Here is a 24,996-nt window from a genome sequence, read left to right as displayed (position 1 = left end):
GAGCGATAAAGTAGACGTGTCAATAAGCGTTTTAGCAAATTGATAAAAAATTTACAAGACCAATAGACAAGAGAGAACGCTGTAGTCGAGTTCCCCGACTATCTGATACCCGTTACTCAGCTAGTGCAAGTGCCATGGAGAAATTCTTCCACTGATAGTTGTTGGCTGTTTGTGGGCGTTAGAGAGGGCGCGGCAAAACGGTTTTTGGAAAATCGAGAGAAATTTTCAAGACTAATAAAAAAATAATAAAATACTAAAACATTTTTTAAAAGTGTGGGCGTGGCAACTTTGGGCAGTTGGCGTACGCTTGCGCTGAGTCTATGTCTCTAGAATCTTTATGCTTAATCTTAACCTTCTAGCTTTTATAGTTCCTGAGATCTCGACGGACAGACTGGCGGACAGGGCCAAATCGACTAGACTATTGATCCTGATCAAGAATATATATACTTTACATACTCTTCAACGAATCTAGTATAACCTTTAACTCTACGAGTACTCTACGTGAAACGGGTATAACTAAGTTGAGAAGATATATATTTATACCCGTTACTCGTAGAGTAAAAGGGTATACTAGATTCGTTGAAAAGTATGTAACAGGCAGAAGGAAGCGTTTCCGACCATATAAAGTATATATATTCTTGATCAGGATCAATAGCCGAGGCGATCTAGCCATGTCCGTCTGTCCGTCCGTCTGTCCGTCTGTCTGTCCGTCTGTCTGTCCGTCTGTCTGTCCGTCCGTATGAACGTCGAGATCTCAGGAACTACAAAAGGTAGAAAGTTGAGACTAAGCATACAGACTCCAGAGACATAGACGCAGCGCAAGTTTGTCGATTCATGTTGCCACGCCCACTCTAACGCCCACAAACCGCCCAGAACTGCCACGCCCACACTTTTAAAAAATGTTTTAATATTTTTTCATTTTTGTATTAGTCTTGTAAATTTCTATCGATTTGCCAAAAAACTTTTTGCCACGCCCACTCTAACGCCCACAAACCGCCAAAAACTGTCAGTGCTGAAGACTCTCCTTCGCTATTCCACTAGCTGAGTAACGGGTATCAGATAGTCGGGGAACTCGACTATAGCGTTCTCTCTTGTTTTATTTGTAAGAAGTCCAGCATTCAAATAATTGGTGTTAATAACACTTTGTAACGATTTATTGTATACAACTTTTGCGTGTGCATTCATACTCATAAAGGAACAATCTAACATGTAAGTGCGAATTTTTTAATCCTAAGATTGGAACAATACACAATCCGTTACAAGTACTTATTTGGATAAGGTACTTCAGTAGAGAAACAAGTTAGGATTCAAGCATAAGCAGTAGTTTAAATGCTAATGACTCAGATGCTCATACAGGCTTAGTAATTTAAACAAAAACTGTTAACTTCTGTGAGCATTTATAATGCAATTATCTATAATTTGAACTAATCTATCTATAATAACAAGCGATAAAATCACGGTACTGATATTGCACGATGGCTCGATCCTCCAATTTTTAGGTGCTCAAAGTCGAATTGTTTTTTTCACACAGATGACGTCACATTTTGGCCGCTATCGATCGTCAGACTAGATGCGCGCATACTTAACGATGCCAATGATAAGTTGCTCTGGTAAATGACTTTCGGAGACAGCAGAGTGCTATTTTCGGTATCTAGAGCTGGATTGTTAACGTGGCAGAACGCGGCCGATGGTAAAAGGATGTCGGAGTTTATCCCCAGGAGACCGTCGATCGACAAAGCATTCGCATTGAAGGTGGAAGCGGCTGCGCCGCCTCTGTCGGTGCTATCACTTTCTGTCGGAACGCTGCCGCAGAGATGTGTTCGCGAGCTGACCAGCTTGTTGCAAGCGGGGCATGATCGTGGGGCATTTTTCTCCCGCCGTCGTAAGATTTCGTAGGCACATCTGCAATGAGAAAGCAGGAAAAATTAAAATAAAATATTGTTTTAAAATGATTCAAAGTATGGAAAAACGACAAAACAAGTGGGATCTGTTACTGATAAACTCTGCAATATATAAAAAAAATGTATAGGTGTACAGCTGTCACCTAGTTTTCAACGAGTGTTGCAGATAAATATTTAGCAGCTAATCAAATTTTTGTATACCTTGTCGAATTTTGAAGCTTGAGGACGCCAGACAGATATGAAATATGCAATACAACAAATGTGCATCTCTTAGGTTTCTATTAAGAAATTTTATTAAGACATTTTTATTTTTTGTGGGATTGTCTTTTAAATACTTTTCACAGAACCTAGTTTTACAAAAAAATTAATTTTAACGAAAAATATCTAAAAACTTACCTTGCATGAAGAATGTGTGAACAGGGTAGAGCTTCCAAGTTTTCCGGACGAAGGCCAAACAACTCCCCACACGCTCCGCAATTTAAGCCTAGCGCAGCATCCGTTTGATTAGCTAATCTAAAATGGTTGTTGTATTGATCCTCGTCGCCTAGTGCCCGGTAGATCAATGCCAGTCGGCAACGAATTCTTCGAACCAAAAACTAAACAACCAGCACAAATACATTTCGTTATCAATGAATAACAAAGCAGGGAAGTATAATAAATTTAAATTTAAAATAAGTTATGGTTATAAGTATAGATAATCATTATCTACTGATCCGACTTCAAAAACAATTGTGATTACGCAATAAATAATTTTAGGGTAAGCTGTATTTGTTGAAAGTATGTAACATGTAGAAGGACTACAGCATGACTGTAGCATTTGAGGACCAACTGTTTGGCAACTCTATGCCATATGGCAAGAGTACAATTGTCCACAAATGTTTTTATAAATTGCACAATACGAAACAAAATTTTACAGTAAAACTTAGTTTACATCAAATAAGATAATTTTATATAATTATATAAATATATATAACTTAATAAACTGGGAAACATTGGGTAAATAGGCAGTGCTTTCGATTACCACCGAATAGTCGGTGTAAAAGGTATTTCCTGCGGCACTCTTACGTCCTTCTACGAACGAATATAAAACAAGAGAGAACGCTATAGTCGAGTTCCCCGACTATGTGATACCCGTTACTTAGCTAGAGGAATTGCGAAGGAGAGTCTTCAGCACTGACAGTTTTTGGCGGTTTGTGGGCCGCTCCACCTCGACGTTCATACGGACAGACAGACGGACAGATGGACGGACATTGCCATATCGACTCGGCTATTGATCCTGATCATGAATATATATACTTTATATGTTCGGAAACGCTTCCTTCTGCCTGTTACATACTTTTCAACGAATCTAGTATAGCCTCTTACTCTACGAGTAACGGGTATAATGATAACAGCATATACAAGTTATACAGCAAGTGGGTCTGCCAGAGCGATATATCAAAATTATTTCCGGATATCGATAGAAATTGGCCAGTAAAATAAAAAAAAAAAAAAGAGAGAACGCTATATTCAAGTTCCTCTACTATTAGATACCCGTTACTCAGCTAGTGGGAGTGACGAACACGAAAATTCAACATTATTTTCAGCACATCGACAAAAAAAGGACAAAAATAAGAAATTTAAAAAAATAGAAAACAACGAATGGGCGTGGCAGCATGAGTCTATGTTTCTGGAATCAGCATGATTAATCTCAAATTTTTAGAATTTATTGTTCCTGAGATCTATACGTTTTACAGACGGACATGGTCAGATCGACGCCACTAGTAACACTGATCAAGAATATAAATACTTTATATGGTCGAAAACGCTTTCTCACCTGTATTATACTTTTAATGAATCTATATACCCTTTTATTTTACGAGTAACGGGTATAAAAATCAATACCATTTTTGAAAATGTGGGCGTGATAGCTTTTTACAATTTGTGGGCGCTAGAGAGAACGTGGACAAACTTTATTTAACACACCTATAGAAAATGACAATACAAATAATAAAATTAAAAAAAATCGTATTAAAAATGTTGATCTTGACAGTTTTGGGCGGTTTGTGGAAGGTAGAGTGGGCGAGACAATCTTCTGAACGAACTCCTTGTCTCTAGATTCTGAATGCTTATTCCCAACTTGATTCCCAGCATGATTTTTTGATCCTGATCAAAAAAGTATACTTCATACTTATATGCTTCTAATATAACCTTTACTCTACGAGAAAAGTGTAAAATTATACATACATATTTATATATTTTACTAGGCATATCGAGCATTTGTCTTATTTGTATTACCTTGGCCCCAATTGAGCTAGCAACTTCCAAAAGTCTAGTGTTAAATTCTAGTGGTCTGCAGTTGCAGATCTTGTTCTGCAGACGGAGAGTTTCCAAACAACGAGCGGCTCCGTCCATAGCCTCCATTTGGGCCATACGATCTCCTAAGCTTGCTGACGTACCCATAGCCTGTTCATATTGCCGGAATGCACGCTGAAAAATGTTTGTATTATTGTTAACATTAAAGCAAGATAGAATTCTATAGTCGAGTTCCACGACTATCAGATACCCGTTACCCAGCTAGTGGAAGTGCGGAAAAGAAATTTGACAGTTTTGGGTGGTTTGTGGACGTTAGAAGGGGCGTGGCTAAAGTGTTCTTGGTAAACCGATAGAAATATGCAAAACAAGTAATTACAAGAAAACACATACAGTATATCTAACGCTTTATCTTACATAATAATAAACAAGATCTTTTTTTAACTTAAGCCTGTCAGCTCCCCAACTAAAGCGAATGCTTCCAGAAAGAGAGTTAAATAGGCGCAAGTCCTTAAAGATGGGTTAATTTCCCGCACAAATTCTCCTGACAGTGACTTATGGGGGCGAAAACTTGATATTGATATTAATTAACCATAATATATCATTAACAAAGAGCATCCCAGCTATCGAACGCCGATACTCCAATGAGGAGGTATGGACAAGACACACTGGCTGTTCAAGTTTATTGATATGCACAGTGGCAGTTGAGCTAGTCCTAGAACGGACAAAAGCAGAGTACACAGATAAACACAAGTACGGATCTCGGTATTTCGCTTAGCTTCCTGTGGCGATTGACATTGAAAATAAACATGCGTGTTCAATAGCACTATGATCAATCTGCAGAACGGTTTTCGAAGCAATTATTAGAAATCGGAAGTGGCAAAGTTCCAAATACAAATGGCTTGATCACTTTGCCAAACAATTTTTGTACAATTCTACAATCTAAAGGGGAATTAATAGAAAGCGTTTTTCCAAATATAATTCAAAATCACAGAAATCACGATTGGTTGACAGAACGAGCAATATTGTCACCAAAAAATGTACATGTCAATGAAATCAATTTTCACATTCAAGAAAAATTGCCAGGCGCACGGATATCATATAAATCTTTTGATAGCGCAATGAAAGAAGATGATGCAGTGAATTATCCAGTTGAATTTTTAAATTCCCTAGAACCGCCTGGTATGCCACCGCATTTTTTGAACTTAAAAATCGGCTCATCAATTATTTTACTACGGAATTTAAATGCACCAAAATTGTGCAATGGCACTGGTTGTAAAAAAATTGATGCCGAATTTAATTGAAGCCACGATATTGACTGGAAAAGCTAAAGGAGAAATGGTGCTCATACCGCGTATTCCGTTGATACCAACAGACATGCCGTTTGAATTTAAGCGACTGCAATTCCCAGTGCGTCTTTCATTTGTCATGTCCATCAATAAGGCACAAGGACAAACGCTTCAAGTATGCGGGTTGAATTTGGAAGAGCCGTGTTTTTCTCATGGGCAGCTATACGTAGCCTGTTCAAGAGTTGGCATTCCAAACTCTTTATTTGTATTCGCTCCAAATGGACAAACGAAAAATATAGTTTATCCAAATGTTTTGGATTGAAAATAACAATTTTCAAATAAAATAAATGACTTTCATATAACAAATTCTAGGAATTTTTCACTGAATTTTAAGACTGCATGCGGCGAAGCGCACAGGGCCAACTAGTTGTCATATAGATTTTGAGATCATCTGCGTACAGCAGTAAAAACGTTGAGCTAGAAAGTTGAGATTATGAATGCAGATTACAGAGAAATAGACGCAGCGCTATTTTTTTAACTAATGTTGCCATGCCCCCTCAAAAGCCCACAAAACGGCCCAAACTGCCACACACTTTTGAAAAACTCATTGATTTTCATTTTATTATTAGTTTTGTAAATTTCTATCGATTTGCAAACATCCACTCAAACGCCCAGAAATCGTCCAAAATTTTTACGCCAACACTTTTAAAAAAGGTTAAATTTGTTTCTCTTTATTTTTCCCCAATTTCTACCGATATTCCAAAAAAAGGTTGAAATTTCTCGTTCGCACTTCCACTAGCTGAGTAACGGATATCTGATATCGGGGAACTTGACTAAATTTTGTTTTTAAATTTATTAATATCTGACGACATAGCTGCCAAAGGCGAGGTTTTTTTTATTTGGTAAAAATAATAATAATAATATAATAAAGTTAATATTATTTTATTACTGCTGGGGTACATAAGCATCAGATATCTTGCATTGGCTGCAGGGAATAAGAAAATATACAAGCACCAATTTGCCAGTCTAAAAGAACTAGAACTCCTATTATCGGAGGCTACAAAATTTCTAATACAGTTTTAAAAAATGATCGATTCGAACAATATTCGAGTTACACTTTCAAAACATTCATTATAAAAAGTGTACATTCAACGCACAATACTTACATCCATGTCTAATTTCTTTCGGTAGATGTCGCCCATGACGCGAATACTTCGCGTGTAAGTCGCCTGGTCTCCAGAAATAAGTGAAAGCTTTGTGGCCTCCTGAAACGAAACAATGATACAGGATGAACACATCTGGAGTTTAGTTGATAAATAGGCTTGACTTGACAATACCTTACAATAATCTTGTGCATCTCCAAGCTCACCCTGCTTTCGGAGAGACACCGCCATTCGCAAAAGAGCTGCTCTATGGTGGCAAGAGTTTAGGTCACCGAGTTGCAGGGATCGTGATAAGTCGTAGGCTTTAGAAGCGTATGTAGCACTTTTATCGTTATCCTGAAGGCGTCCGAAAAGCTCAGAGAGCGCGACATACACTTGTAACTCTAGTGATGGATCTCCAATAGCTGTAGCAATTTTGTAGGCACCCTGCAAGCCCTCCAAAGCCCTAGAGAACCCACCCATTTCTAGGTATACTCGTGCAACCGTCAAATGAACAAGTCCACTTCTGCATTTAGTGCCGCACTCATTGTAAAGTGAGTGCCTGGCATAACTCAGCGATCGCTCCAAGCCTCCTAAACTGGCGTGTGCCCTGCTAAGGTTTAAGTACGTCTCAGCTCGCATATTTGGCGAATCCAGCTCCTCTGAAATTCTAAGACAATTTAAAATGGGAAAAACAACTGAAAACATTTCCCAAATTTGTGGGCGTTGCCCGTTTGGCCGATTTGTGGGCGTGGAAAAAATTTTATTTTTCAAATCATATAAAAGTAAAAGACTAATAAATAAATATAAACTTGCTAGCTTTTTATAGTTCCTGAGATCTCGACTTTTATATGGATGGACAGACAGTCAAGGCCAGATCCACTCGGCTATTGATAATGATAAAGAAATTATATATACTTAATATTGGCGGAAACGCTTCCTTATACCGATTTCGATCTTCAGATTCTGACACAAAGTAATATAATATGTTCAGCCATATTATTCTTGGTGGCCAAGTGTAAAATAATTTGGTTTTTTTTTGTTTAAGGATACGGAAACGGATACATAACTATTAAGATTTCAAATGTAAAAATATACATTGTAATTTAAAAGAATTTTCAAATAATGCTATAGCTGCTGTGGCTACTGTATTAGTTACAAATAAACTAAACTCATTTTCAGATTTTATTCTTTGTAAACAAAACGCGCCGCTCTATCAAGAGTGCTCAATAGCTCAAGAAATATATTAAATTATATATTTCTTGGACGGTATTTGGTATTTTTTTCGCTATCGATATGCCAAAAAATTTTATAGTTTCTTGTTTACACTTCTACTATCTTAAGGAATATAAATTCAAAGTCATGATCTCTTCGCTAAAAAAAATTACTGAAAATAAGATCTCAAAACTCACCCTAGCTGCTGATGACTAAATTCTATTGCTTCACGAAATTTTCCCCAGTCCATATGTGCCTGATATAGGTATCCCAGTAGCTGAAAACAGTCCTCTCTTTGGCACGTCCCTTTTAGTGCACTACGCCAAGTGCGTACGGCCTCCGTTTGATTGTTTTGCTCATATAGACGTCGTCCTCGCTCGATCTGGAGAAGAACATATCTAAATTGAAGATATTTATATAATTATTTCTATGTGTCATACCTTGCGTTTAGCCATGTACTGTCTTAGGCTTTGCTGGCAGGACAAAAAGCAACTGATAATAGAACCTGATCGTAATAGCGCCTGGCTAGCCCATACAGAACGGGATCCCACGTCAGGGCTAGATCCATATCCCGCCAATCTCGAAAAACTCTCATCTAATTGACACAAGTCTGTAAATATATATGTATGAAGTATGAAGCTTCAGCAGCTTATAATTAAAAAGTGTTCACTAAAGTTTTATTTTGATTATGGGCAATTATTTTGGAACAAAGTGAAACCTATTCTATCAACAGCAATGCTGGATCAGCATCCATTTGGCATGCTTGTAGTGCTTCTGGCCATTCGTTAAAAAATGAAACAAAAGAGAACGGTATAGTCGAGTTCGTTGAAATTAGCAACACAAATATAAACATTTTAAAAAAATCAAAAAGATGGTCGTTAGAGTGGTTGTGATCAAATTGATTTTTGTATACCGATATATAGTGGCCAGAGAAATATTAAACCGAAACATGATTAAAACATTCTTTAAAAGTGTGGGCGTGAGAAATTGGGAAAAACAATAATTGCATGAAAAAGGTGGGCGTTAAAGTGGGCGTGGAAAATAGTTTGGCTATATAGAATTTTACAAGACCAATAAAAAAAATACCAAAACATTTTTCAAAAGTGTGGGAGTACTTGTTTTAAATGGTTTGTTGGCGTTTAAAATTTACAAAACAGATAAAAATATAAAAAAACAAGATAGAACGCTATAGTCGGGTTCCCCGACTATCTGATACCCGTTACTCAGCTGGTGAAAGTGCGAAGAGAAATTACAACACTGACAATTTTTGGCGGTTTGTGGGCATTAGAGTGGGCGTGGCAAAAAGATTTTTGGTATATAGAGTGGCAGTTTTGGGCGGTTTGTAGGTGTTAGGGTGGGGGTGGCAAAAAGTTATTCTGCAGATCGATAAAAATTTACAATACTAATAAGAACATAAAAAAATATAAAAACATTTTTCAAAAGTGTGGGCGTGGCAGTTTTGGGCGGTTTATGGGCGTTAGAGTGGGCGTGGCAACATGAATCGACAAACTTGCGCTGCGTCTATGTCTCTGGAGTATGTATGCTTATTCTCAACTTCCCAGCTTTTAAAGACGGACAGACAGACGGACGGACAGACGGACATGATCAGATCGACTCGGCTATTGATCCTGATCAAGAATATATATAATTTATATGGGCGGACACGCTTCCTTCTGCCTGTTTCATACTTTTCAACGAATCTAGTAAGCCTTTTACTCAACAAGTAACGGGTATAAATATCAAAACATTTCGCAAAAGGGTGGGCGTGGCAGAGTTGTGCGGTCTGTGGACGTGGCAACTTTTGGAAACAAACTTACGCTCCGTCTAGTTTAAAGTCTCTAGAAGGTACACGCTTAATCTCAACATCCTAGCTTTTCTAGCTCCTGAGATCGAGGCGTTCATACGGAGAGGCGGACGGACATGGCCAGTTCGACTGGGCTATTAATCTAGATCAAGAATATATTCATACATATATACTTTATATAATTGGGAACGTTTCCTTTTGCCTGTTACATAATTGTCACAGAATCTTGTGTACCATTTTGCTCTATGATAAACAGGTGTAAAGAACTAAAACGCTTAACGTTCAAGGACAACGATAATATAATTTTATTCCATTAAAAAGCTTCAAATTTTCCGGCTTATTTAATGTATAATAAAGTAATTTATAAAAGTTAAAACCGAAGTTATATAATATAATATCAAAAAAATTGTGTATAGCAGACTAGGACACTTTATGATAAAAAAAAAACGAAAGTAGGTACATTTGCAATTCCTTATTCGCCTTGGCTGTTGATACTGATTTTTTTTATCGCGTTGCAAAATTCTAACTGAAATCAGTATTCCCTCCACGCTTGAAAGTTATGGCTGAAAATTGGTTTCAATCGCAGTGCACTTTTTTGAATACTACGACTTGTACATGATTATGGACAAAACCAATTTTTTGGTTGGTTTTTTTTTGTGTCATACAACGTATAGCGTGTGGAGTTTAAGATTAAAAAGAGATCAACACTCATACCCTAATCGAAGCACACCTAATATATTATAAATACTTATTAAATACTTTTAGAGAAGTAATATTCAAACCGCTTGAATTTTCCAATAGGTAACGAGATCCATCAGGTGATGTAAGTAAACGTGTTGCAGATAGATTCTGGCTTGGTGGGATGCTAGGGAAAACATGAAATGGTGCGAAAGCAAATATATAAACATAAGATAATAGTTTTGAAAAGGATAAATGTATTTGAATACCTAAGCAGATCCTTAGAATTAATGCTCTCCCATGACATGACAGGCTTTCTTTTTTTCAATCTTTTCGGATAGTACTGAAAGTAAAATATTACAAGATTACATTTTTATATAAGGTTACATAGGCGTACAAATACAAATAAATAATTTGTTTGCAATTTGTCATAATGGTCTGATCAAGATCAAGTTACGTTCAGTTGCATAAGACCTCTCCTCTATAAAATAAGTACATAAATAAAACAAGAAAGAACGCTATAGTCGAGTTCCCCGACTATCTGATACCCGTTAAGGAGAGTCGACACTAACAGTTTTTGGCGGTTTGTGGGCGTTAAAGTGGGCGTGGAAAAAAGTTTTTTGGCAAATCGATAGAACTTTACAAGACTAATACAAAAATGAAAAAATATCAAAACATTTTTCAAAAGTGTGGGCGTGGCAGTTTTAGGCGGTTTGTGGGCGTTATCGTGGGCGTGGCAACATGAATCGACAAACTTGCGCTGCTTCTATGTCTCTGGAGCTTGCATGCTGAATCTCAACTTTCTAGCTATTATAGTTCCAGAGATCTCGACGTTCATACGGACGGACAGACGGACGGACGGACAGACGGACATGGCCAGATCGACTCAGCTATTGATTCTGCTCAAGAATATATATACTTTATATGGTCGGAAACGCTTGCTTCTGCCTGTTACATACTATTCAACGAATCTAGTACACCCTCTTACTCTACGAGTAAGGGGTATAAATTCATGCAAGTAACTATACATAGAAGTTGAAAATGTCCAGTTTTGACGACAACCGATTTACCTTGAACCAGCAAAAAATCCTTGTTCCGCACAGGAGTTATATGAGTGACCTTGCTCCAATATTTGCTTATTTCACTGTCACAAATATTTGTGGAATGTTCTGAATTAGCTTTCCAAAAATAAGGTACATGCTCTTTTGTACTGTCTTTACTTCTAAAAGATCGTTAATGCGTTATACGAAAAACCCGAATGTAATATTACAGCTCTACCTTTCTTGAGAATATGCAAGAACAATTACTTTTTATAACTGTGCGTCCGACAATGTAATAGTCCAGTTGGAGGTTAAAGCATTTTGTTCCATTTGACGGAGGCTGCGCGGTGAAAAATGAAATTTTTGTAGATGGTTCAGTGGAACCAGTCTCAACCAGTTCACTCCACCACCGCAACAATAAAAACAAAAAAGGGAAAAATAAAAAACACTAAACTTCTCTGAATAACACACAACGAAACTAGTATTTATTTTAATTAATTTTTCGACCGTTCCCTTCTATGCCAGCTACATATGTATATGATGAAGTGATCCGATCTGGCCGACTGTGACTTTTATATTGCCTGTTATAAAAAAAACTTTTGGAGAAGATTCATACAAATAGCTTTAAGAGGGAGACGCCCTTTAGACACTTCAAAAAGTTTTTTTTTTGTTTTAATTGATAGATATTATTGCCTCAGAATTCGCGAAATTCATCTATCATTCTTTTTAAAGAGCATAAATAATGAGCTGGATAATATGGGTAAGGGTTAGAGGGGACAAGTTTGTTCATAAATAATAAACATTTTACAATGTGCGTTCCAAAGTAAACATGACTTTTTGAATCTAGCGCCCTCTAGTGGCGCCATCTATCGTTAGAATCTGCTATCCTGTATCGATTTTTCATGACATTTCATCTATAGGAAGTGAAGTATGTTTTTGTTATTGGTGCGAAAAATTTTGTTTTAAAAGTGGTAAAACTTTTAGCGAAACGTTTATGCCGATGATTGCCTATCCCGTAGCAGAGTGCACGAGTGATTTCAACGTTTTCAAAGTGGACGTGAGGACATGAATAACGATGTAATCGCGTCTGTAGAAGTCAAAAGTGAAAACAATGCTGATTTGTTTTTATGATTCCAAGGGTATTGTCCACAAAGAATTTGTTCCACCCGGCCAAAACAGTAATGCGGTGTTCTACCTTGCAGGTTTGAAGCGTTTGGTGCGCCGTATTCGACGTGTCCGAATATCGCAAAGATGGAAGTTGGCGACTGTTGCACGATAATGCTCCGTCTCATCGATCGACGCTTGTGGCCGATTATTTGACCAAAAATCACATTTTAACAATCAACCGGGCGAAAAGCTGAAACACTCAGTCGATTGGTTTTGGGCATGCACAAAGCTGTATTAAAGCAGAAGGAGACTATTTTAAATAAAATTAATGGATTTTGCCGATTAAAACCATTTGTTCTGTCATTTCCTGTCCTGTCGTGTTTACTTTGGAACGCGCCTTGTACGCTTGCTTTTTTTGTTAAGACCCCACCTTTTACCACCTCTCTAGTACTACGAGGAGGAAAGTAAGTAGTGCTGTTGCCTTAATTAAACATCTGACCAAATTTTTATCGCGGTTTTGACTGTACTACGCTGCTGTATAGAAAAATTAGGTTTGGCCAAGGGCGCTACCCTAAAGAACTCCAGTTTCTATAAAGTAGTAATTATACCCGTTACTAGTAGAGTAAAAGCGTATATAAGATTCGCTGAAAAGTATGTAACAGGCAGATATATATATATTATTGATCAGGATTTATAGACGAGTCGATCTGGCCTGCCCGTCTGTCCGTATGAACGTCGAGATCTCAGAAACTATAACAGCAAGAAATTTGAGATTAAGCATGCAGAGTCTAGAAACATATATGCAACTCAAGTTTGTTTTCTGACGCCTAGGAATCACCGAATTTTAAAAAATGTTTTTACTTTTTATCATTTTATTTTTTGTCTTGCCAATTTCTCTCGGTATGCCAAAAATTGTTTTGTCACGCCCACTCTAACGCCCACCAACCGACAAAAAACAGCCGCGCCAAACCTTAAAAAATTTTTTTTTTATTGTTTTCCTTTCCAAAAAGAATGTTGAACTTTCTCGTTCGCACTTTCACTAGTTGAGCTACGAGTTTTTGATAGTCGAGGAACTTGACTACAGCGTTCACTCTTGTTTTAATGTTGCTGTCCAAACCATCTGCATGGCGGAGGCCTCTTGTTTACTTTCCATTTATGGTTTTTGGTGGTTGTACTGAAGCTTACTGTTGTGTTTTTGATCTTTTATTCGATACTTAAATTGCAGTCGAAAGCGTATTGGTGGAGACGAAGATATAGTATTGCAGGGGTATTAAAGTATTAACTATTTACTGGGAACCTTTTGTTTGGTGCCTTTGTCGAAATACCTATAAACTTTTATTTTAAGAACCTGGCCAAACTCATTGTATTTTAAACTTATATATATGTTGATTCAATTTTTGTTTTTATTTTTATTAATATATTTTATCATCTGCTTGCCACATCTTCATTATTACCTTGGCTATTTGTTATGCTCATACATAGTTTTTTCCTTATGCACTTGCTTATTTTATTCCTTAATTTATGTATATATATATATATATATATATATATATATATATATATGCTGCGCTACTATTAAAAACTACATTATACTCTTTTCTCGGTAACATACAATTGCTTACTAGCATGGATGCAGTGTAAGAATTTTTTGTATCATAATCATTTATAAAAATCATATACGCTAATCGATCGGCATGTATGTTTTTGAATCATTATGTTTACAATTATTTTGTGCATCGTCATTGTGTTTTAAAAAATTAAACGAGAATTTAGATTAATTTTAAACGATCTAGCGTCGTCAGTTTCAACACAAAACGACAATTCAGAATATAAATACTTAATTGGGTGTTTTGTTCCGACTGCACCGCATACAATGCAGCTTACAGTGCAGCTTAACAATCTATTTGAAAATTAATCATTAAAGAACGCTTTGCTCATAATAAACTTACAGTGTGCCCTAATGGTGATGAAGATGTTTGTGTCTTGAAACGAAATCATTTCTTAAGACAGGAAAGGCGGTAGGTAGGCGCTAAGACAAAAAGGTAGTACAAATCTTCAATTCTGTTCACTGTCCAAGAAAATGCTGCCAAAAAATGTATTAAATATCTCATTCGTTTAGCCCAGTCCTTTAAATTTTCGTAAAGTTGCTCGCTTATTAAACTGTACTTATGCAATCTGTGTTAAATGAATATGTGTTATCCTTACAATTCTTTATATAATTCTGACTCTTGTCTTGTTATGTAGATAATTACGGTTCTATTGTATGAATCTATGTATGTTGTATGTAATGTTCCTTGTAAGTATGATATTAAGTAATTGATACGTAATAAGTAACAATACGGTCCGCAGTAATATGATCCTGCCAATGTAATAACACCCTGAAATTCTAAAAAAATACATTTTCGTCGCTTTAAAGGCTTTTAGTACATTGACAGAAAGTTTTGAATACAGGTCTAAGTAGAGCATATTTTTAAGGTATTCACTCATAGAATTGGACTGAATCTAGATTTCGGTTCCCACCTTTCGATCGTAATAAATTCGGTTTAGTGTTCAGGTTTGCTGTGGCAGTATAGAAATATAAATTGCCCGAAAATGTATCAAAATTTTTTGATTTTCTAGGCTATATTGCAGTAAATAAACTAGCAGCCTAAAAGAAAATAAGCAAAACATATCAAACACGACGAAGCTTACACGTAATGCACAATATAGGTGTTACTTTTAAAATTAGTCGCGACAAAAGCACAGTTTTAGAACACACCCCACCGATATAATATGAGATGTTTGATTCTGCATATTTTCAATTATAATTTGTAAATAGTGAACTCGCTGTGGCGAATTTGGTTTTAACCACATGTTTATACGATTAAATTATAGACACGCTCACATGATCACGCCCTAAATAATTAGATTGTTTACTATATTATAGACTATGTATATAAATTGTAACCTTTTTTCACATAAAGGTAGCACAAGATGCCTCAATATATATTTCATAAATTACGATTTTTTAATAATTCTTATTTTGCGATATTTTTCATTTTTAGTTATGTTATTTTAAATTTACAAAGTTTATAACGTTTCACCTAAACATTTCTTGTATATAAGTATGTGAATTCTATATGTATATACATATATATTTTATTTAAGGTTAATAATCACTTCTCGATACTGCTTTGTTCATTTACAAAATAAAATGTTATTATTGATAAGGAATCATAAAATAAAACAAAACAATAAAGAACATAAAACTTCTAGTTGAGTTCTTAAAATTTCACCTGTACCATATTCAAAATACCTACTACGATTTTAAATATACATGATTGCATACCAAACACATACATAAGTTTCATTTGATCTTATACAATTACAATACTTTTGCGTGGCATTCCGCAATCTGCAATAAAATGTCTTTAAATTACTTATGTCTTATTTACTACGTGTTATTAGTCAGCGATGCTAATTAATTTCAGTCGAAATATCCTTCGTACAGGATAACTTATTTTTCAAACAGTATTGTGATTTGTAATGGGAAATTGTAATTAAATTAAACCATTCCAAACCCATACGATTATTTTTCTTCTAGTATATTTTAACTATTTCCTTTTGACATTTCCATCGGTATGTCGGTAAGAAACAAGAAAATCGGAATGATAATTTTAAATGACGAGTTACGAAGACAGGTAAAGCTATAGCTGTAATGGATTTGCAATTGCTACATCGCTTTACCATTTTTTGTTATAAATGGGAATATATTATATTTCTGTCCCACACATACAGCTATAAGTAATTTCAGAACACCAGAAGGACACAATAAAAAAGAGGGGTCAGGGGACTGGGGACTGGCAGTGTCAAATGGCCTTTTGTATTATTCTGTTTCGTAATAGCATTCCTCTCCTCCGTCGTTTCTTAGGCATTATTAGTTATATCTAGAGCACTAAATCTATGTTTTAATGTACTTGGTATATTTAATTTCTTTACTTATAAATTCTATTTCACCTTTCTCCTTTCTTTCTGATCTATTATTTTAAATTGTGAGTCGTAGTAACTCGATCAATTGCAATTACATATCAAAATCAATATCAGTAAACATATCATTTGATTCCAATCTCTCCAATCCACTACTTTTATCACTGTTTATATAGCAATAGCCGGAGAAGAGCGACAAATAATATTGTGTGATATTGGTATTCTTAAATATAACGTTGAACATGATAACACAAAATCGAATGTTCATTAAAAATTCACCGGTTATATTTAAATATGTCGGCTTTCTGGCCAAACAACCCATTTTCAGAGGTTGCGGTGGTTTTAACCATTTCAGGCCTATACCGCAACGTGGTTTGAAACGTGCTTTGAACAAGATAATGGATGCCAAGGATCGCAAAAATGCTGATTAAAAATGATGAGTTTATCCAATATGCACCCAAATGGCAAGATTGAATAGATGACAGTGGTAAAGTTGAAAAGATCCAAGTCCATAAAGCGAAGAAGTGGCCATCCGATGTCGCTGTGCCACTATTATATGTCAGCTCTTCATTTTTTACAACCTCGTTGGGATGTTTGTTGTAATGATGGTTGTCATCTGAAAATATATTTTATATATTAAAATTAAAAATATTCGATATCTACCGATATCGATATAATCTATTCGATATCTAATAAAAATACTTGTTTTTTTTTATGTCCAACGGCCCTTGCGTGAGTTCTTTTCATGTTTTCTTTTCGGATAGTATATATAAATAATAGTTTATTTATTAACAAAATAAAATTAAAAAAAATTAAATTAAAAAATATGTATCAGGTAGGAGGAAGGTATATATTTTTTATTAGGATCAATAGCCGGGTCGCTCTGGCCATGTCTGGTTGTCCGTCCGTATGAACATAGAGATCTCGGAAACTATAAAAGCTAAAAAAGATTGTGCATTCAGATTCCTGACACATTGACGCAGCGCAAGTTTCTTGACTGACCATGACCATGACTGACCACGCCCCATCATACGCCCACAAACTGCCACGCCCACTCTTTTGAAAAATTTAAAATTGTTTTTTCATTATTTTTACCGATATTTCAGGAGAGGTTGAAATTTCTCGTTCGCACTTCCACTATAGTACAGGTATCTGATAATCAGGGAACTCGACAATAGCATTCTCTTTTGTTTGTTGTTTAGGATTCGCTCTGATCGTCAGAAAATGTCTAGTGATGATACAGCTGCCATATTGGCTATGCGATCAAAATGTAAGCCCCTGTGATATAGGTGTTAAAGCTAGCTTTATTAAATCTTCATTTATGGATTTTTTAACCATTTTGAAAACATGCATGCTTAAGCATGATCTATCGGTACAAAACGAAGAAGATAAAAGATTCCCATTTGTTTAGTCGGAGAGCCTATATAATAGTTTTTCTTCGGGATAAATTTCTTAATTATGGATGCAGTGGGCCATCAAAAAAAAGATTTTTGGACCTTAAACCTTTTGACGGAAATCAGTGAAAGTTTGAAAAATGAATGCCTACAACAGACGGTTACGCATATAGAAAACACATAGAAAACAAAAACCATTGAAAGCACGATTGTAACTTGCTTAGTTTTTAAAATAAAATAACAGTTTAAAACAAATAAAATAGAGAAAATATTGGTTCTGAATAGCACTCAGAATGAGTGATGCACTCATATAAAAGGTATTACTTATTTTAAACTTAAAACACAACTTGAAAAAAGGTAGGGAGTACTTTTTTGCCTGGTAAACTTCATAAGTTCTCAGCTTTTTTGATTTGATAAAGGCCGTTACGTACCGTTTCCGTTAATATTACTGTTAGCATTACCCTTATGGGATGGATAGCTGTGTTGCGTAGGCACATTGTTTATCCGTATCCCAGTTTGGATGTGGTGATGTCCGGGGTATGCTCCATTTATTCCACCACGACCTGGTTGCAGCATATTAATGTTGCCATGACCATGGCCTGGTGTTAATATAATCCCTCCACCACCAACAATTGCAGGTCCAACGGCATTAGTTCCTACATGATTACCGATTACGTTTGGCTGGATTGGTATCCGATTAAACTGATCAATGTTTGAATTAATAGTAGTTGGTATGCCATTTAGATTGCTGTTCCCGCTGAGTGGATTAATTGGTATTCCTGGTGACTGAGGTCCCCCTATAATTACGCCTCCATTTATACCAATGTTGGTTCCAATAGCTATGTTATTTCCCTGGCTATTAACATGACTATCATCATTATTCGCTAAATTGACATTGATGGTTCCTCCAGTGTCTGTACCAGATTTAGAATTGCTTATCGCATTGGTTTTGTTCTTGTTCTCAGGGCCACAACACACTTTAAAGACTACTTTCATGTTATTTGTAGAGCATCGACCACCAATTCTTCGATATAAATCATCCTTAGATGATGTAGCTAAATAAATAGTAAAAATAGTATTATCTTTAAATTGAGGAATCAAAAACGAACTCACAAATAAAGTAATAATCATTTCCAGGTAGGAACTCCAAGCCACCTGGCTGCGGTGTAAATGGCCGGAAAGTTATTGTAAAAAACATTAATTTCTGAGGTTTATCACATATAGCTATTACTCGCGGATCTGCATTTGTTATGCGACATGTTTCATACTCCACTTTAGACACATTGTAAATTATATATTTTTCAGTTTCGTTATCAAAAGTCCCTGGCTCATATACTGGGCATATTATATGCACCTGGTCGAACTCAAAAGCAAGATTGCCTTTGTTAACATCGATAATATGATCTGTGTTATCAATCCGAAATCTGTGGATAAAAGAGAGTAACTAAATTAAATTTGTTTTCGTGAGAAACACGGATAACGATTTCAATTAAATAAGTGCAAAACCATTAGTGTGCACGACACCGCGTACAATGATTTAATTAATAGTTCAGGAAAAATGCGAAAACTAACATTCTAAAAATGGGTACTGTTTGGGCGATAAAGAAAATCATCTTTTAATCTAATCTAGTTACTATTTAACTTTACTTTAAAGTTTCTTTATAACTTGGCTACGAATTATAATACGGTGTATAAGTATATAAGTATACTACAGTGTAACTTGTAATATCTTAGAACATTATACATCTGTAGGGCAAAATACAAAACTGCAATTGTCAATTTCAATTCAATTTAAATTATAATACCTTCTGTTTAAGTATTCAACTACATTAGCGTACTTACATGCTGTTTGATTTACATTAAATTTAAATTTAAATTATAATACCGTCTGCTTAAGTATACAACTACATTTGCGTACTTACATGCTGTTTGATGTGTTCCAATGCATGTAAAAAGTCTTGGCGCAACTGGACATGGTGGAGAGCAGAACCGTTTCCATACAAATTAAAGTGAGCAGCGTAACAAAGGATGTGGCGCCAAATGTTGGAAATGGAATCATCATTTTGCATTTCACCGGTGATGTCTGGGGCAAAGATAACAAGCAATTTCTGTTCTTAGTCCTCTTTTTACCAAGAAAATTCGATGATGTCTTTGATTCTATCCCTGCTTCTACCAGTGCAGATGATTGCTTCGCGGATGGTTGACTTTTACTTGATGAATAAAGCGGCGTAAGGTTGTTAAAAGCTTGAAACTTGCTTTTGCTTTTACACTTTCGATGCATAGCTGGTTTATTCGTCGTCTTAAGCGTCTTATGGCGAATTCTCGGAATACTCTCAATACTTCCTGGCACGTATAGCTTAATGCTTAAAGGTTTTCCAGAGTATAGCTGAACTTTATGTTTCTCCTTATGTTGCTGCTCCCAATTAGTGTTGCAGTTAGGAAAAGATACTAAGAGCGGTGGATGTGAGTCTTCATGCACTTTACTGGTAGTTGGACGCCTCTTACATGCCAACATAGTCCGACGTTGACAACTGTCATGAATCTGAGACTTTGACTGGGTCCAGGAAACAGTAAGATGTAGCTCCTTTGATCGTTCTTGCATACCGCCAGCAATGTTTTCGATGTTAGATCGTTAGTAGCTTGCTTGCTAAATGCCTCGATATAATATACCATAAACCTCCGAATTAAGAATATGTTGACTGGCTACAGCTACATCCGTGTTGTTCCACACCAATGTGTCTTGCTCCATCTGCAACCAATAAAATATATGTTTACAAAAAAGGTGTAGTAAATTTCGAATTCTGGGCAATGCTAGCTTACTTATTAATCAAACTACAGTGTAACTTGCAATCAAATTTAATCACTTTGAACGGCAGTCCAAGTAAAGACGAAGAGCACCAATACATTTTTCGAGGCCACTACTATGCGGTTGGGTTACTATACCCTCATAAGTTATTCTTGTAAATAAGTAAATGTAATGAGGTGTGTTTATAGAGCAAGGTGTGATCTTACGTCACAAAAGTTTACTATTACAACTTTTGTGTGATGGAGGCGCCTTAGTCACTTGGTTTTCACCCCTTAAAGAGGTTAGTAATTATTTTACATTGATATAAGAAATGCCTAAAAAAGTTAACAGGACGTGTAACAGAACCTTTTATAAGCCAAATTCTCCTTTACAATTTATCTCACACTTCGGTCAAGAAGTATACCAGACAGATATCACAGAGTTTTAAAAAAAATTGTTTTCCTTTGGTTGTCGTTTCGTATGAAATCTTTGTATTGGGGTCTTGATCCACAATTTCAAAACGATAAGCACGAAAAAATGCGACTAAGTATTGCAATTCCTTGCATTCGTCGGCAGTCGGGGAAAAGAGCTGTTGGTGCTGATCAAGAATATTTATATGTATGTATATTTACTATAAGATCAGACATTTGCCTCACAGCGATGGAAGCTTATAAATGAAATCACCTCTGCCACGGGGACGTACTATTATGAGATTTTTGGAAGTTCTTCGCCATAACTTTGAAAAACGCCGTATTGATTTGATTGTTTGCTCACACGAAGACTTTAAATAAATGTATAACAATTAATTCATCGTGGGATACTAAACATTAATATATGTTATGTACATATGCTATACAGAACCGGGTTGGTAATGGCTTGTCAAAATTTAAAAGTATTTATTTACATGCGTAAACATAAGACGATCAACCTGACTTATGTATAACAATATATAGCGGAACGGCACTTTTTGACAATCAATTTATAACCAAACAATCATGTTCCTTAAAAATTGTATGTTCAAGATATAAAACATCACCATAGCATTATACAATTGCACATGTATGTATACACCAAAAGACTTTTCTGTATACATACACAGTGACGACACACTCCCCGGAGAGACGGAATAAACGCTATAAATGCACAGACATTTTACGTTCGGGGAAATATTCTTATTTGATACGTTTAACAAACTGATATAAATATGTTGGTATAACGATAATTAACAAACATAAACACGAACATAAATATATGCACACACCAACGTCTTCCCTTTTTTGGAAAATCTATTTCAAAATTACATTTTCACGTGGTTAAAAATGTTTCCAAACCGGCTTTTGTCTAAAGAGAAATACTCGAAAACAGCTCATTAAAATTACAGTTTTTTTTAACTTGGACTACATACAAGAATTATTTATATAAATAATGGAGAGCTAGAGCTATTATAAAAAAAAACTTTTTTAGAGATGGAACATAAAACGATGTTTACTCTTTTTGTTCGATGTATCCAGAAATTAAAGTGCATCGATTGTTTTACAAATTAGTCGGTACTGATTAAGACCCTAAGGCCCGTATAAGCTTATGATATAGTTTGAAGTTCTAGTTTTTATTCATATAACAAAGGCCAGAATATTAACATTTTCTTATAATTAAGAAACCGAGAAATTTAAATATAACACATAATTTAAATTTCTTATACTCACAGTAACAACTGTCTGACTCCGCCTAATCTTTTATTTATGGATTTTATTTATAATTTATGGTTACATGACCATTGTGTAAGTTGATAGTTGATTTAATTATAAAGCTTAAATTATTATTATTTTTAATCATATAATGTTCTTATATGTTATTCATCAGTTTTTGTGTTTCATCAGTTTCTTAATATATATTAAGAATATATTAATATATTATTAATATATGATATATACTAATTATAATATATATTAATATATATTAAGAAATTAATGTGTTTTGGAGTTTATGTTCATGAAGCAACAACCAGCGATATATGATGAGTGTAAATACAATATAAGTTGCACCTCATTCGCTGGTGTAAACTGATGTTCGATATATTTTGATGGAATTTCGATTTCGAACCATTCTTCGGCTGTATTAGCTTCCTGAATTGTTAATTTAGAATCATCTAAAGAGGAATTTAACTATCAGGATGGCCAATATTATGAGGCGGACCTTAATTCCCGGACTTTCTCACTTGAGGCTGCGGCCACAAGTGGTTGCATTAGGATCGTCCGCGTTAACGTAAATTTTTAATGCTTACATAATTCGAGTATACCATTTATTTTTGTAATGTACATATAACATCCCGGGTCCTATTGGAAACTCGTTGTTTAGTTCTCAGGAGACGCGTCGGGGAGCCGCAAAATGGTATCCGGACCCTGAGTTTATGAAGCAGTTTAGCGGCCCGGTGATGTATCCAGACGAGGTCACATCGCTCTGGAAAGTGCCACCATGGAACAGTTCGTAACCCAATCGTAAGTTGACCCTTAAACTAATCGCTTGATTTACTCTCTCCACTAGGCAAGGTAACGCCTGTAGAGAAGTCTGTGCGTAATCTGACCTTGAACTTCGGCCCACAACATCCCGCCGCCCACGGGGTCCTTCGTCTTGTGCTGGAGCTGGATGGAGAGGTTTAAGCTGTTAATCGACCACTGGCTTTATAAAAATGAAAACCTCTGTTATTGCAGACCGTCATGCGTGCTGATCCGCATATTGGGCTGCTGCACCGTGGCACCGAAAAGCTTATAGAGTACAAGACATACACCCAGGCATTGCCGTATTTTGACCGTCTTGACTACGTCTCCATGATGTGCAACGAGCAATGCTACTCGCTGGCTGTCGAAAAGCTCCTGAATATCGATGTGCCTCTTCGTGCCAAGTATATTCGAAGTAAGAATACAAAGTAATTTGCTCTCGCTCTAGGCTGTGTGTAGTCGTCAAGTTGTCGGTAAATTCAAAGTTTCTTCGACTCGATTTACATATTTTTGTTTTCAATATATGTACTTATATTTCAAGTAAGCATCGTCACCATTTCCATAAAACTTCCGCAACAAATTAATTTTTTGTATGTTTCAATTACTAATTTACTACTTATAAAAATATTTGAAATAAATGTGATTAGATAAGAAATGACTTAAAATCTTAATTGAATAAATCACATTTTTAGATAAGTAGGCGAAAAAAAGCGGCTTGAAAATTTTTTGCCAGACAAATTAAAATATTACCTCTATGCACTTTGTTGAAAATGTTATTATTTTGCGCAGCTCTTTTTGCTGAGATTACTCGGATTCTGAATCACATTATGGCCGTCGGAACACACGCCTTAGATGTTGGTGCACTAACACCTTTTTTTTGGCTATTCGAAGAGCGAGAGAAAATGATGGAATTTTATGAGCGAGTTTCTGGTGCACGGATGCATGCTGCCTACATACGTCCTGGTGGAGTGTCATTGGTAATGCATTAGCACACATATTAAAAAATAATATAATTATTTTACGTTGTATGAAAGGATATGCCTGTTGGTTTGATGGACGATATCTATGAGTTTGCATTAAAGTTTGCCGAGCGGTTGGACGAAGTGGAGGATGTGTTGACTACAAATCGAATCTGGGTGCAGCGAACCGAGGACATTGGGATTGTAACCGCAGAAGAAGCCTTGAACTATGGCTTCAGTGGAGTCATGTTGCGTGGGTCTGGCATTAAATGGGATCTTCGAAAACAGCAGCCGTATGATGCCTATCATTTGGTAGACTTTGATGTTCCCATCGGCACCAAGGGCGACTGCTATGACCGATATCTCTGCCGGGTCGAAGAGATGCGCCAGTCGTTACGAATAATTGATCAATGCCTAAACCAAATGCCTGCTGGAGAAATAAAAACGGACGATGCCAAGGTGGCGCCTCCGTCACGGTTCGAAATGAAAACATCAATGGAGGCACTTATTCACCACTTCAAGTTATTTACCCAAGGATATCAAGTTCCACCCGGGGCAACATATACGGCAATAGAAGCTCCGAAGGGTGAGTTTGGCGTTTACCTTATATCAGATGGTTCCAGTCGTCCATACCGCTGTAAAATCAAAGCTCCTGGATTTGCTCACTTGGCAGCTTTAGAGAAGATTGGAAAGCAGCACATGCTAGCCGACGTCGTTGCAATAATTGGAACTTTGGATGTCGTATTTGGGGAGATAGACCGATAATTCTTTTAGAGAATGTACGCCCTTCCTACTCTGTACGAACCTGCTTATAAGTATAAAAATTATAAATACTTTAAAAATCAAATAAATCTTCTGTTTTTCAATTACTCGTGGGGTATGTAATCCCGGGAACTGAAAGCAATAAAAGTTTGGACTAAGAATGCATA

General features: G+C 36.0%; 3 protein-coding genes and 1 long non-coding RNA gene across 9 annotated transcripts; 2 read left to right on the top strand and 2 right to left on the bottom strand.

Moving 5' to 3' along the window:
* Positions 1-1,172: 1,172 nt before the first annotated feature.
* Positions 1,173-11,702, bottom strand: LOC122622871 (43 kDa receptor-associated protein of the synapse). 3 transcript variants are annotated; one of them, XM_043801494.1, is made up of 11 exons: positions 11,600-11,702; positions 11,392-11,543; positions 10,591-10,664; positions 10,426-10,508; positions 8,280-8,449; positions 8,037-8,221; positions 6,820-7,294; positions 6,649-6,747; positions 4,179-4,370; positions 2,298-2,497; positions 1,173-1,902 (listed from the first exon to the last, which is right to left on the bottom strand). In XM_043801494.1, exons 3-11 carry the CDS (start codon positions 10,626-10,628, stop codon positions 1,524-1,526), a joined length of 1,821 nt encoding a protein of 606 aa, XP_043657429.1. In that variant the 5' UTR covers positions 10,629-10,664; positions 11,392-11,543; positions 11,600-11,702; the 3' UTR covers positions 1,173-1,523. The 3 variants fall into 3 exon arrangements, with proteins under 3 accessions (XP_043657429.1, XP_043657430.1, XP_043657431.1); XM_043801495.1 differs by having other exon boundaries at positions 11,392-11,540; positions 11,600-11,670; XM_043801496.1 differs by lacking the exons at positions 8,280-8,449; positions 10,426-10,508; positions 10,591-10,664; positions 11,392-11,543; positions 11,600-11,702 and having other exon boundaries at positions 6,820-7,286; positions 8,037-8,162.
* A 478-nt stretch (positions 11,703-12,180) lies between these two features.
* Positions 12,181-12,800, top strand: LOC122622899. Its single transcript, XR_006326359.1, has 3 exons — positions 12,181-12,289; positions 12,346-12,500; positions 12,564-12,800. It is a non-coding gene; the product is annotated as an uncharacterized LOC122622899 (long non-coding RNA).
* Positions 12,801-15,590: 2,790 nt separating this feature from the next.
* LOC122622861 lies at positions 15,591-22,073 on the bottom strand. 4 transcript variants are annotated; one of them, XM_043801466.1, is made up of 6 exons: positions 21,915-22,072; positions 20,334-20,577; positions 19,751-20,276; positions 18,942-19,252; positions 18,260-18,883; positions 15,591-17,050 (listed from the first exon to the last, which is right to left on the bottom strand). In XM_043801466.1, the coding sequence occupies exons 2-6, from the start codon at positions 20,428-20,430 to the stop codon at positions 16,710-16,712; spliced, it is 1,899 nt and encodes a 632-aa protein (XP_043657401.1). In that variant the 5' UTR covers positions 20,431-20,577; positions 21,915-22,072; the 3' UTR covers positions 15,591-16,709. The 4 variants fall into 4 exon arrangements, with proteins under 4 accessions (XP_043657401.1, XP_043657399.1, XP_043657398.1 ...); XM_043801464.1 differs by having other exon boundaries at positions 19,751-20,577; positions 21,875-22,073; XM_043801463.1 differs by having other exon boundaries at positions 19,751-20,577.
* A 631-nt stretch (positions 22,074-22,704) lies between these two features.
* LOC122622859 (NADH-ubiquinone oxidoreductase 49 kDa subunit) lies at positions 22,705-24,918 on the top strand. The gene is made up of 6 exons (XM_043801460.1): positions 22,705-22,875; positions 22,969-23,093; positions 23,155-23,264; positions 23,322-23,523; positions 23,898-24,085; positions 24,143-24,918. Exons 1-6 carry the CDS (start codon positions 22,784-22,786, stop codon positions 24,830-24,832), a joined length of 1,407 nt encoding a protein of 468 aa, XP_043657395.1. The 5' UTR covers positions 22,705-22,783; the 3' UTR covers positions 24,833-24,918.
* Positions 24,919-24,996: the final 78 nt, after the last annotated feature.

The sequence above is a fragment of the Drosophila teissieri genome, chromosome 4 (assembly GCF_016746235.2).
Source record: "Drosophila teissieri strain GT53w chromosome 4, Prin_Dtei_1.1, whole genome shotgun sequence".
In the NCBI taxonomy this organism is placed as follows: domain Eukaryota; kingdom Metazoa; phylum Arthropoda; class Insecta; order Diptera; family Drosophilidae; genus Drosophila; species Drosophila teissieri.
Note: the sequence above shows the minus strand (reverse complement) of the source record. Positions and strands in the feature narration are given on the sequence as shown.